Source organism: Humulus lupulus, chromosome X, assembly GCF_963169125.1.
Source record: "Humulus lupulus chromosome X, drHumLupu1.1, whole genome shotgun sequence".
Classification (NCBI taxonomy): domain Eukaryota; kingdom Viridiplantae; phylum Streptophyta; class Magnoliopsida; order Rosales; family Cannabaceae; genus Humulus; species Humulus lupulus.
This window is the reverse complement of record NC_084802.1, coordinates 190,667,708-190,682,486: the sequence shown is the minus strand read 5'-3', so window position 1 is coordinate 190,682,486 and position 14,779 is coordinate 190,667,708. Positions and strand designations below refer to the sequence as shown.

The following is a 14,779-nucleotide window of genomic DNA, read 5'->3' as shown; positions in this document are numbered from 1 at the left end:
TTATGCAAAAAGTATAAAATTAAACTTCAAATTTATAACCAGATACTCTAACAAAATGTTATTATTTGAATATTATAGCAACTAAAAATGTGTTATTGAATAGTTTAAGATAACATTGAACATAACATTCGAATACTGTTATAGAAAAGATATGACTTCTAATAACAGGGGCTGTGTTAGCATTTTCAGAAGCGTTATCAATACTCCCGGTTAGCAGTTTTTAAGTGTTATGAATATTGTTTTTTCTTGTAGTGAAATTGGGGGTTGTGCAAAGATTATAGATGAAGATATAGCTGATGAGATTAATTACTGGAATTCTGCCATTGTTTGCTATGTTTTAGGAGCTAACCCTCCTATACATGTTATAGAGGGTTTTTTGAAAAGAATCTGGAAAAATAAGAATAATGATAGAGTTAGTCTACTAACTCATGGAGTCTTTTTGGTCCGATTTCATTCGATTGAGGATCGGGATGGTATTCTTAAAGGCGGATATCAATTCTTTGATAAGAAGCCTCTTATAATGAAGGCTTGGGATCCAGATGTTAGATTTACCATGGAACAGGTGTAGAAAGTTCCCGTTTGGGTTCAACTCAGACAGCTTGATTTGAAGTACTGGGGGGAAAGATCAATGGGGAAAATAGCGACCACTCTCGGGAGGATGATCAAACAAGATCAAGCTACTATGAATAGAGATAAACTAGAGTTTGCTCGAGTTTTAATAGAGATGGATATCTCTAAAGGCTTTCCGAACTCGATCAAATTTGAAGATGAAAAAAGGAGTCTAGTTTATCTGGAGGTTTCTTATGAATGGAAACCAGAAAAGTGTGCTACTTGTGATGGAATAGGCCATACTAGTAATGTGTGTAAGAAGGCAAAAGTTGTGGAACAAATGAAGAAAATATGGAAGCCGAAAGAGGTGACAGAAACAGTGAAAAATCCTCCTGAGAAAGAAACAGAGGATGATCAGAGATTTAAAAAAGTGAAAGGTAAAAAGGTGGTGATAGCAAGTGTAATGCCCCAAATTTCCTAATAAGGTTTAGGACCTTGATTAGGAGGCCGGGAGGGCCATAATTGATTTATTATAATATTTAATGATTATATGTATGTTTACGTGAATTATATTATTATATGATGGTGGATGCATGCATATGGGAGAATTTATTAATTATGAGGGTAATTTGGTAATTTGGCCACTGTGGGCGTAATTGTATATTTTGGGTGCATGGTTGTGATTAATAAATATAGCCACATTATAAGGTGGATTGGTTCGAGCTAATCGACACGAGACGATCATGAGATGTAAGTGTTCGGTCTAGTCATAACGGGTTTAAGTTCGGGGCTCGGGGTGAGTCTCGAGGTGAAATTAGTGATTAAAGCATTACCGAGAATTAAAGGGTAATAGGATATGATTTATTGGTATTTGGGAATATTGAGAATAGCGGGAATTGGAGAGCGTTAATTATAATTAACGAGATAGGCAGGAAAGGACGGTTTTACCCTTGGAAGCCTTTAAAGGGGTTTATTTGGCTTAGGGGCAATATGGTCTTTTGACCTTAAGGATTTATATCAGCCTTAGGAATTTTGGAAGGCTGTGGATTGATATTAAAACAGAGCCTATCCTCTCTTTCTCCCTTCCTTCCCGTATAAGTCCTCCTTCACCCTCTTCTTTAAGCTTTGAGAGCCTATCTTGAGGAAGCAAGCTAGGGAGTCAAGCTTGGGGAGGTTTATCTTGAGTTCAGCCATTGGGAAGGATTCAAATCGTGTTTGGGGTAAGTTTCTACCATTAATTTCTGGTTCATACTCTGTTTTGAGTTTTAGCTTTTGCCTTGTGAATCACTTGTAGAAAGTTTGAATTAATGGAAGTTCTTGAGTTTGGGAACTTGAGTTTTGATGAGGGGGAGTTATGGATGATGTTTGGAGGTTTAAATGAGTATTTGGAAGAGGTTTTGAGTTGATTTGAAGGGTTGGTTAAACGCAGGGGAGTTCGCTGGTGCGTTGCTGGTTTTTAGGCTGTCAGGGTAATGAGTCGCAGCCTAGCTTTTGTGTGGCGCGGACTACGATGGTTTCTGAGGCAATTATGCCTCTGTCAGGGGGATGAGCCGCGGCATGGCTATGGTGAGCCGCGGCCCATCAAGGCAAATTTGGCCAAAAATGGGTTTTTGGCCTAGGGATGCTAGCTTAAGGCCTCAGGGTTGATCCTAGTACCCGGTTAAGTGGGGATTGATGTCCCGAAGGCTAGATATTGATTTGGAAACTTATGTTGATCATTTTTATTGATGATACCTTATATTTGGTTATGACTAGGTGACCGCTAAAGGACTAAAAGTTGATCGTTCTCAAGAATCGTTCTTTTAATCGTTCTAGCTCGACTTTGAGGTAAGAGAACTGCGCCCTATGTATATGAGACATGCATGGTTATTATTGATGCATGTCGGTTGATTATTATGTATGACATGCATGGTTATTAATGATGCATGTCGGTTGATTATTATGTATGACATGCATGGTTATTATGATGCATGTTGGTTGATTAATGAGTATGACATGCGTGGTTATTCTTGATGCATGTCAGTTGATTATTATGTATGACATGCATGGCTATTCTTGATGCATGTTGGTTGACTATTAAACGTGACATGCATGGCTGTTATTGGTGCATGTTAGATTGCTGGATTTATTGCATATGATGCATGAGAAACATGTGATTGGGACATGCTTTATATACTGAGTATGATATCGTTCAGAGCTTAAGCCTCTGTGTTTATGCATGGCCCTAATAGCATTGATACCTGTTTAGTAAGCATGCTAAATGCCTCGTTTATGGATACGGAACATGAGATATATGGTTTGTGGCATGTCTTACTTGTGATTGACACTAACTAGTCAGGGACTGACTCTAAAGTCGAGAATCACGCATTGAATGGCTCTATGGCATTAATGCTAGACCGACCCTAAGGTCGAAGAATTTATAAGCGCTTGTCGGGTCTATGGCCAGATGTTTATAGCCAAGGTATATGACCCCGGTGACTGTTTGTCACATGGCTAAGGGATGTTGTCCATAGCACAACTCTAGAGTCAGGAGGAAGGTTATGTTGGTGACCATTCACCATGCACCTGTCCTAATCAAACTTATGAAAAGATCACTTATCAGTTAAGCCCTGGTGACCCTGTCGTCACATGGCTAGAAGGAGCGATGCTCATTATTGTGACTTTTGGCTATTGTCGCCTATCTGCTTGGACTGATAGTCCTGAATGGTTATTATGATCGTTGTTGATATTATATGATGCTTTATTGTGTTTTCTTGCTGGGCTTCGGCTCACGGGTGCTACGTGGTGCAAGTAAAGGCAAGAGGAAGCTGGACCATCCTTGAGTTGGAGAGCTTAGGTGATGACGTGTACATATGCAGCTGCTCGTCCGCCACGGCCAAGGTTTAAAGTGGAACTAGGGTTGAACCCTGTTTTGCCGCTTAGAACGGCCTGTTGTAAATATTTTCTGTAATAAACTCTGAAATTATATTTTCGGGATCCCAATGTATATATTAAACGTTCTAGTGAAACGTTACATCTTAACCAAAATGTTTGATCCCTAAACCGCTAATCATACTTAGTTACACGTTTTTGGCCAAATGACTCGATTAGTGAGTTTAGCACTGTTTACAAGGCACACCGTAACGGTCCCTGGAGTTTGGGGCATTACAGCAAGGCCCTCTCAAGTTAACACGAGTAACGCTTTTGAAGTTCTTGAAGAGATTTCGATTCAAGAAGAACAAGTGGGCAATGCTCTTTGTGAGATGCAGTCCATTATTGATGGAGGGGGAGATCCTCCACCAATAAATGGATAAATTCTTCATTTGGAACGTAAGGGGCATCAATAAATCCTCAAAGCAAATTGATGTTATGAAAGAATTTCATAATAAAAATATAGGATTTATTTGGCTCCTTGAGACAAAGGTTAAGGCTTCCAAAATGGGAGCCTTATACCTACAAATGTTCAAAGGTTGGTGTTTTTCGTCTAATCTTGCTCATCATCCTAATGGAAGGATTATCATAGCTTGGAATCCAAATAGTTTTGAAGTGGATATCAAAGGTGGTACAAACCAACTTATTCACTGTGTTCTAAAGCCTAAAAGAGGTCATAGCTTTGCTTTAACTGTAGTGTATGCTGCTGATGACTCCAAAACTAGAGAAATTTTATGGAGAGATCTGGTGACCATCTCGGAAGGTATGAAGATTCCTTGGATAGTTGGAGGTGATTTTAATGCGGTGTTGAATCCGGAAGAGAGGCTTGAATATCGAGGAAATGCAAATGAATTGATTCCTTTTCAGACCTATGTGAATAAATGCGGTTTAGAAGACGTGAAATACAATGGCAGATTCTTCACGTGGAATAACAAACAAGATGGTAAAAACCGAGTTTATGCTAAACTCAACAGAATTTTAGCTACCTCGGATTGGATAGACACATATTCCACTGCTGAAGTCTCTTTTCTTCCTGAAGGAGACTTTGACCATTCCCCGGCTCTTCTTACAATTTACCCGAGCATGCAGAATATCAAAAAACCTTTCAGGTATTTTAATTTTTGGAAGAACTTGAATGGTTTTCTTGATGTCATGAAGCAGTTTTGGCAGGAAAAAGTTGCTGGTTCTCATATGTATCAGCTGGTGTTTCTTTTAAAACAGCTCAAGTTTGGCTTGAAGAGTTTGAATAGGCAAGGCAGGGGTGATGTAGAGCTTCAAGAGAAGGAGGCCTACCAGCATTTGTTAAATATTCAGCAGCAATTATAGCTTGATCCTAGTAATAGCGAGCTGATTTTGGCAGAAATAAAGAGTAGAAAAGATTTTTCAGTAGCTCACAAGAATTATATCCAATACCTTAGCCAAAAAGCTAAAGTAGATTGGATAAAGTCTGGGGATGAGAATACTAAAATGTTCCACACTAGCTTGAAAGTTAGAAGACAACAGAACACAATTTATTCTATCCGGGACCATAATGGAAATTGGGTGGACAATCAAGAAGGAGTCATTAAATCTTTCCTTGAGTTTTATGATTCCTTGCTTGGTACTAAAATTGAAGGTCGAACAAGGGTGCATAAAATAATTGTCTAGGAGGGAACTTTGATTAGTCAAAGCCAAGCGAATTGGCTAGTTCGAGATTATACTGGTGAAGAGGTAGAAGCGGCTCTGAAGTCCATTCCTAATGATAAAGCTCCAGGTCCTGATGGATATAATAGTACCTTCTTTAAAGATACTTGGGAGATAACTGGTAAGGAGGTTAAAGAGGCCATTTTATCTTTTCTTAACACAGGGAAGCTTCTAAAAGAAATTAATGCTACCACAGTGACTTTGGTGCCCAAGTCTATTTGTCCCGAATCAGTTAGTGACTATAGACCTATTGCGTGTTGCAATGTGATGTATAAAATAGCCACTAAGATGATTTGTAACAGACTTAGAGATATTCTTCCTGACATCATTTCGGAAAACCAAAGTGGCTTTGTGAAAGGAAGGAAAATTGCTCACAACATCATGATTTGCCAAGATATGGTTCGGGGTTATGATAGAAGGAGTGCTAAGTCGGCTTGCCTTTTCAAGATTGATCTTCAGAAAGCTTATGATACTCTTGATTGGGATTTTCTTAAAGAAATGTTAGAAGCTTTGAACTTTCCCCAAAAAATTGTGGAGTTGATCATGATTTGTGTAACTACTCCTCGGTTCTCTTTTTGCATTAATGGAGCTTTACATGGGTATCTTCAATCCAAGAGGGGTTTGAGACAGGAAGATCCTATGTCACCTCTTCTTTTTGTAATTGGAATGGAGTATCTGTCCCGGATCTTAAAAAAGATAACAAAAGACAGCAAATTTCAATTCCACCCGAGATGTAAGAGTTTGGCTCTTACTCACCTTTGTTTTGCTGATGATCTTCTTTTGTTTTGTAAAGGAGATTATGTTTCAGCAACCCTGTTGCTAAGGGGCTTCAAGTTGTTTGCGAATTCTTCTGGCCTCAAAGCGAATCTTGGGAAATCCGCAGTGTATGGAGCAGGTATGGACACTTATTCTTTTGATAGAATAGTGGATATTTCTGGTTTTCAAAAGAGTTTGCTGCTTTTTAAATACTTGGGTATGAAAATCTGTTCGAAAAGGATTACAAGGGCTGACTGTGATTGCTTAGTTGATAAAATGTCCAAAAGAATTAAGGTTTGGAGCAGTAGAAACCTTTCTTATGCTGGCAGGATGGTATTGATTAATTTTGTTTTGCTTACCATAAATTCTTTTTGGTCTCAAATTTTTATCCTTCCTAAGATGGTTGTTCAAAAGATTAACCAAGTGTGTCGAGCCTTTCTTTGGAAGGGTAGTGAGATGCTTAATGGCCCGAGTAATGTCTCTTGGGAGGATGTTTGTAAGGAAAAAAAAGAAGGAGGATTGGGGTTTAAAGATATAGCTATGTGGAATCTTTGTGCTATAGGTAAACATGTTTGGGATGTCACCAAGAAAAAGGATAACTTGTGGGTTAAGTGGGTGAATTCTGTCTATATTAAACATGATGATTGGTGGAACCATATAGCTCCAAATTATGCAAGTTGGTATTGGAAGCGTATTGTGCAAACTAAAGAAAAAATTAAGAATATGTTTACTTAAACAGAATTTCAACTCTTCAATTTCTCCATCCAGGGTCTTTGTAACAAGATGCAGTCTATTCAGTTATCCAATGTTCCAAAACATAGAGTTATTGTTTGGATGGCTTTACTTGGAAAACTTCACACTAGAGATTGGCTTTACAGGTTTGGAATCACTCCTCAAGCCGATTGCTTAATTTGTGGAGTTGCTGAAGAGAATCACAGTCACTTATTCTTTTCCTGCTGCTTCAGTAGGAAAGTCTTGCTAGAAGTTGTTAGCTGGTGTGGTATTACCTATACAGGTACTAACTTGGAAAAGTTGCTGAAGTGGCTGCTGAAAAAAAAAAGATTTCGAAAGGTAGAAGAGTTATTCTGTTCAATATTGTTTCTGCTACAGTTTACTATGTCTGGATGGGAAGAAATAGAGTTCTTTGGGATCATGTGCTTCCCATGGTTTCAATTGTTGTAAAGAATATTATTCATGTTGTTTGTAATAGATTACAGATAATGAATATACATAAACTCAATAGTATAGATAGAGATTGGGTGGGAATGCTCATGAGAGCTTGTAATTAATTGTTCTTTGATTCTTGTTAGGTTGTAAAGGAGTTTCTTGATGTGAATACAAAGATTACTGATTTACCAAAAAAAAAACATTACGCTAGCCATTTCTTGAAGGATTCGATTTTTCCTTTCAACAACTCCATTTTGTTCAGGAGTTTTAGGCGCTAAAAACTCATGAGAAATACTTAGAGATTTATAAAAATCATCATAAACAGTATTCTCAAATTCTTTACCATGATTGATTCTGATTCTTACAATCTTACCTATAGTGCAATCCTTTTCAACTCTTAATTTCATGCAAAGAGTTTTAAAGGCAACAAAAGTATCTGATTTTTCCCTTGTAAAATCAACCCAAGTAAAGTGAGAAAAATCATCAACACAAACAAAAATGTACCTTTTTCCATTAATACTTTCAACTTGAATAGGACCCATGAGATTCATATGCAAAAGTTCAAGAACTTTTGAAGTATTAACTACTGAGACACTTTTGTGAGAATTTTTCATTTGTTTCCCCAACTGGCAAGGTTCACATTTACTTGCAGATTTTGTACCCAATTAGGGTAGCCCACAAACTATCCCTGCACTTGCAATCTTTTTCAAACTTTTAAAATTTATATGACCCAGTTTTGCGTGCCATAAATTTGTTGTATTACCTATGGCTGAATGACATGTGAGTGTTGGTGAGAGTGTATAACAATTATCAATAAATCTATATCCTTTCAATACACTCATACCATTTTGATCAACAATATTGTAATCATCATGAGAAAATTTTACTGTGAAGCCATGGTCACAAATTTGACTTATGCTAATCAAATTTGCCTTAAGTCCTTCGACAAGTAAAACATTTCTCAATTTTAGTAACCCTTCAATATTTAGGGTACATTTTCCAACAATATTTTTTGCCATACCTTCAACAAAAGTTACAACACCACATTTCAAAGATTTGAAATTAGTGAGTATACTTACAGCACCTGACATATGTCTGGAGCATCCAATATCAAAATACAAAGAATTAGAGGCACGAGTTTTATGACAAGTAAATGCAGCAAGACAATTTATTTTTTTCTCTATCCAACCCTTTTTGGATGGTTTTTTCATAATCTGTTTTGTTTCATTATAATGATTGAGATAACTATTTTTGAAAAAATTCGTCATACTAAAACATCTAGGTTGGATGTGCCCTTTCACTCCACAAAAATGACAAATAGGAACAAAATGCCTAGTTTTATTACTTTTGAGAAACTTGGTTTGTGTAACAGATGTTGAAACAGACTATACGTTTGGAGCATCAGCTAACTGAGATGTTCCTGTAGAAACCTTAGTGGTTGAGCTAGAACAATTCCAGATTTTACAAAAATGGTTTTGCCTTTTGATTTGGATCCATCAGATCCTAATCCAGAAAAATTACCTGCTTTTTGTCTCGCAACGATTACATCATCCAAAATCCTAGAATTTGGATTAAGCATTTTTACACCTTTAACCATGTGATTAATTTTATTTGATAATCGCTTAATTTCACAGTCTTCAGCAATAACTTTGTTCTCAAGATTCATTACAGTACTTTCAAGTTCATCATTTTTTTTTGTAAAGATTTGTTATTGCTTGCCATTAAGCGATTATCATAACATACTTTTAACCACTGATCGTACATGTATTTGTATGACTCTTTCAAATAATCCTCATATAGATCAGATTCACTGGATTCACATTCAGAATTTTCTTCTTGAACTATGTTGTTCAGACAAACAAACCCCTTTTTAACCTGCGAATTTAAAGTTAATCCAGAAACAATAGAAGTTAAGGCAATGCTTGAGTTATCTTCTTCATTACTACTTTCAGAGTCCTGATCACTCCAAGTAGTTGCAATTACCTTTTTATTCTTCTTTAGTGTATTGGCACATTCAGATTGAATATGACCAAATCCTTCACTTTCCCTACATTGCACTCCGCTTTTATTTCTATTATCAAAATGTTTAGAGAAGTGGTTACCTTTGGAAGACTTGAATGTAGGTTTCTTGTTTCCAATCTTTTTTATGTATTTTGAAAAAATTTGGTCAACAAGGCCATCTCATCTTCACCATAATTTTCATATGAATCTTTCTCCTTTGATGTTTTGAGAGCAATTGATTTCTCTTTAAGAGAACTCGGGTTTTCCTTTTGACGAATCTTTTGATTTAGTTCAAAAGTTCGTAGTGAAGCCATCAACTCCTCTGCTTTCATTGTGTCAGGATTTTTTGCCTCCTCAATTGCCGTGAGCTTAGTTTGAAACCTGTCAGGAAAAACTCTAACAATTTTTTGAACTAACACACTATTTTCCAATTTTTCACCCAAGGCAAAATATTCATTAGCAATGTCAGTTAATCTTTCATAGAATTTAGTGAGAGACTCATTTTCAGTCATTCTAAGATTTTCAAATCTTGTAGTTAACATTACAAGCCTATAGCGATTGACATCAGTAGTTCCTTCAAATTGAGTTTGAAGAATTTTCCAAGCCTCTTTGGCGGAATCACATGAAGAAATTAATTTAATATATCCTTCACCAACACCATTAAAGATAGCATGCAAGGCTTTGTTATTATAACTTGACAATTTGTCTTCAACATCAGTCCAGTTGATTTCAGATTTTACCTTTGTTAGATCATCAGATTCAGTAGGTGGTGTCCAACCTTTTAAGATTGCTCTCCATGCCTTTTCATCCAATGATTTGATGAAAGATTTCATTCTAACTTTCAAATAAGGATAGTTAGAGTCATTCAACAAGAGAGGACGTGTTATTGAACCACCTTCTGCAAAGAAAGACATTTCACAAAGCACAAAACAAACTTAAAAATACAAGATTGCACTAAGAGTTTAGTAACTTGGCTCTGATACCAATTGAAATTTCGTATTTTAATATTACCAAAATATTTCAAATAAATAACTTAATTAAATGCAGGATATTGTTTAAGTTGTTTAGATAGATTCTTGTTTCGTTAACACTGCTTGAGGAACTATTAAAACAGAAACAGAAAATAGGTAAAACTTCAACACACGAGAATTTTTACGTAGTTCAAAAATCATTTCAGATAACCTACATCCACGGGGCCACGCCCAGAGAATAAACCAATTAGTAAAGAAATAATGTGTACAAAAGTATTGACTTAAACAATGTAAGACTCCCTCTCAAGCTATTTCTGCAATCTTGTTGTACTTTTCTCTACGAATCTGATTTTAATGAAACGTTGATTCTCTTGAACTCCCTTCAAAGAATAGTGAGTGCTCACTTCCTCCCGAAGTGAGACATAGATAGAATCCTCTCTCGAAGATCCTTATGAACACGTTCACAATAGACACTACCAGTTTACAAGGGACTAGATAGATATACACAAGTACACTCTCACACAGATTAAGGTGAACAAACTTAATCTTGACAAATAAAACATTCTTCAAAATAACACAATGTTTACAAATTTCCAAATAGAAGAGATGGAATTTCCAAAGGCCTTGGCAAGGTAAAAATAGGAAAAGAAATCGTCCAAGGCCAGCTTTCTTTGAGATCTTTGTAATAAATTCGCAAATTTCTTTGCACTACTACAAAATTGGGCTTTCCCGACACCCAACCACGACAGTCAACAAAGTTGGCTGTCATAATTTCTTAGCGGGTCTCTATGCCGACAGTTATTAGCGGGACTCTACGCCGACTGTTAAAAACTGTAAGCATAGAGACCAACGCCAACAACTAATAACGGTCACCATTGCTTTTGACTGTCACTATTGACCCCAACGCCAATAGTTAATTCGAGACTAATGCTGACAGTTAAAATGTGTCACTATTGACCCCAACGCTGACAGTTCATAAAAATCCAATGCCGATAATTAAACGTTATCACTATTGACCCCAACACTGATAGTTAATAAAAGTCAAATGTCAACAGTCATAAAATATCGCCAAAATTCAAATAAAAAATCTAAAAATATAATTAATGAATAATATAATTTTAAAAATAAACTAAATTATGTATTTATTAAAAACTTTTAAAACTAGATTTTGTTGTTTCTAAATTTTTCATATTATTAACTTTTGTATTTATAATAATTTTTATATCGAAATTTAAATTTATTATTCCTTAACATATTTATAAAATTAACTATATTATTCTTTAACATATTTACAAAATTTGTATTAGTTAAAAAAAAAGAGTTGTTTTATTAATTAGAAAAATATTTTTTTAAAATTTAATATATAAATTTATTAATTATGATTTTTTTAATATATATATATGTTTAAATATTTTTTTATAAAAACGTATTGGAGCAATGCCGCCAGCTATAAGCTATCACTATTGGGAAATTATAGAGTCAACAACGACAGCTTATAGCTGTCGGCATTGGCCCATTAAAAAAAAATCAGACTCTAATATTATAATTTCGCCCCACCTTTCTTTTTCCCTCTCCCCTCTTTCTTTCTTTGTCTGTCTTCCCTCTTTCTTTCTTTTTCCCTCTTCTCTCTTCCTGTGCGACTGCTTCTCTCTTCCAGCCACCGTCGATGCCGAACCTTCAGCCACGTGCGATGCCGTCGACGCCGAACCTTCAGCCACCTCCGATTGTCGAAGTCCACTAGCCACCTGCATGCGTCTCCTCCATCTTCCAACAACTGCGAGGTGTCCCTTCAAGAGCCCAAGTCTTCCATTTATCAACCCATTTATTTGTTATTTTGGTATTGAAATTTATGTTTTATGTGTGTTTAACTGTAGTTTTGACTTATTATTTGATTTCTTTGTATAAATTTAAAGATTTCAAAGTTTAAAATCCTAAAATCTCAAAGTTCAGGGTCCGAATTTGTAATTGTAAATTCAAGGTTAGTTTGTCTTTTCATGCACAATAAAATTAATTTATATGCACATTACATTTGATTTTGTCATTTATGGATGTCTTTTGGTAAATAACTATGTGTTTTAGTTTGATTTTTGAGATGCACATAAATTGTTTGATAAAATGCACTTAGTGTATTGCGATATTAGTATTTCAGATTGGTTCCTATTTAGTTTGTGCACTTTTTTTAGTTTCTTGTTTGCTTTATTTTTATTTTAAATCAATTTATTTCAAGAATTTTCTTCAAATTTGTTAGTATTTGATTTTTAACAATTCATTACTAAAATAATCCCCGATGAAATGATATTTGGTACTTATTATTATATTAGTTTGGTTATGACATAGTACACTTATATATATTGATATTCATACTTTACAAATTCTTTTCAATGAGATTTACCAATAAATTAAAATTATATAATGGTATATTTTAATATTTTTGGTGAGGTGATTTATTATATTGAGTATCACTTTTGGTTCTTGTACACGTTTAGGTTCAATAGTATAAAGTAAAGTACTATACATATGAGGTCCTATATAGAGTCTGAGGAGGCAAGTAGTCATGAAAGGTGCGTTGCGTTGTGAGCACTCGAGATGGTCGGTACTGCATGTCCAAACACCAACCACATCCATTATTTATTTATATGTATTTATATATATATATATATATAATTTTATGAATAATAATGATAAACCCAGAAAAAGATTAATTATTAAAGTTTCTTGAAAGTAAACTTACTGACAGAGAGTGGCAAAGATGACTAGATGAGTAGATTTTTTATTTTTTTATTTTTAAAATATGATGACTACAAAAATGATAAATCGATCATATTTCTCTTATTCTAATAATTGCATTTTAGTGTGTATAAGCTAGTATATAGTATAGATCAAGTGATATATTTTATTTTTAATAATTTTATACATGATGACAACTTTAGGTATGATAATTTAATTATCAACTGGATCAAATTAATAGGATTATAAACAACGTTTTTGAAAACTGACTAATAAACAAATTATTAGAATGACACATGTGCTAAAAAAAACACTCGTGTAAAACTCAGATCAGATACTTTTTTTTATTTGGAGCAAAATAAAAGTTGACATTAGCATATTGGTTGATAATTCATAATTATATTGTACTCTAAGTTTTATTCTTTTGGACTAGCATTTATTTCAGCACAACACTTTTTTTGGTTCACATTCATACGTGTATTACTTTTTAGTATAATATATTCCATGTTATAATATTTCAAGCATTAATTTTATTTTTAGGTAGTAGAATTAGTGAGGAGTATTAGAAAAGCCTGCTATTGATTGGAAGAGGTATATTCTTTTATTCTTTTTAATATTATACAAGTGTATGTTAGAGGAGTTTGAATATCTTAAATATGTATCCATAGTGAAGTAGGTTCTGGGATTATAATTGTGTACTGCGGTGATAATGGAAGGTTGAGAACTTGTATGTCTTAGTGAAGTAGGTTCAGTGATATATATAATTGCATGCTGGGGGAGATACAAGGAAGAAAATTTGTTTGTTGTTTGAATTGATATTGACAGATGGTTATGTTACAAATATAGGAGATATGCTGTCCGTTTTAAGTTTAGCAATGATAATTAAAAATAATGGGGCAAGAGATAAAAATTGTTTTTTTTTCTTGAAGACCTTAAATGCACTAACTAAATCATAAAAAATAGTATGAATGATTTAGATTATGAAATATTAACGTTTCACTTTCATTTATATTCAAATAGAGCTCAAGTAGTCATATATTGAATATGAAAAAATTAATTAAGGCTTAATGGGTGGTGTGGGGGTTATTATAATTATTTTTTAACTCTTTCTGTTTTTTAATCTCTTTTGAAATACTTCTTTTTTGTAAGTTCTTTTTTCCGAAGATGATTTTTTAAAAAAAGAAAACTAGCTTTTGCAAGAGGGCCGGGGAATTGTAGCAAAATAGCTTTTGCATAGGGTTCCAAAGGTCAGTCCTTTTTTTGGGTCGTATTGCCGTTTGATGGCTGATTGTGGGAAAAATATCACTGACCCCTTTTAGTGATCTCTCACCATTACCACATTATATATATTTATATCCATATATATATATATATATATATATCTTTTTTGCATATTTCTACATGCATGATTATACATAATTTTTTTTTTATTTATTACTTAAATCTTCTGAGATTCCCTAGTTCATCATAAAGACATGTTTTTACATGCACAATCACTTTCTAGTTTTTTATTTTTTTTCATAGTGGTATAACTATATATAACTAATCTTTATAGGGTTAGTATTATTACATCGGGTTTGAGCTAATTTGTTATCAATTGAATTAATAAATAATAATAGGATCCAAATTAAAAATAAAATACCATTTTTGATTGAGTAAACTCCTATACCATACCTAAACACTCCCAATAATAAGTTTTTTTTTATTCAAATATGTTTCTATAATTGTGTCTCAATTTGGTGACAACCTTATTACAATTTAACACTTGTAATACTCATTTAATACTTATTACAATTTGACACTTGTAATACTTATTGATAACTCACCAAATTGATTCAACTCGCGAAGTTGCAAGAAAAGAATAGGGAACCGAGCTTATATGCAAAAACCAAAGTCAAAGCATGCATTTTCCATATTGTGCCTATTTGCTTTAATAAAAAATACATATTAAGAAAATAATATAAACATACAGAACAAAACTAAGTATAAAAAAATCTACAGGAAATTCCTCTAAT

At 34.2% G+C, this 14,779-nt stretch overlaps 1 protein-coding gene across 1 annotated transcript; it reads left to right on the top strand.

The window, feature by feature from the left end:
• The first annotated feature begins 628 nt into the window (after positions 1-628).
• LOC133806542 (uncharacterized) lies at positions 629-4,785 on the top strand. The gene is made up of 2 exons (XM_062244630.1): positions 629-986; positions 3,926-4,785. Exons 1-2 carry the CDS (start codon positions 629-631, stop codon positions 4,783-4,785), a joined length of 1,218 nt encoding a protein of 405 aa, XP_062100614.1.
• The last annotated feature ends 9,994 nt before the right edge of the window (positions 4,786-14,779 follow it).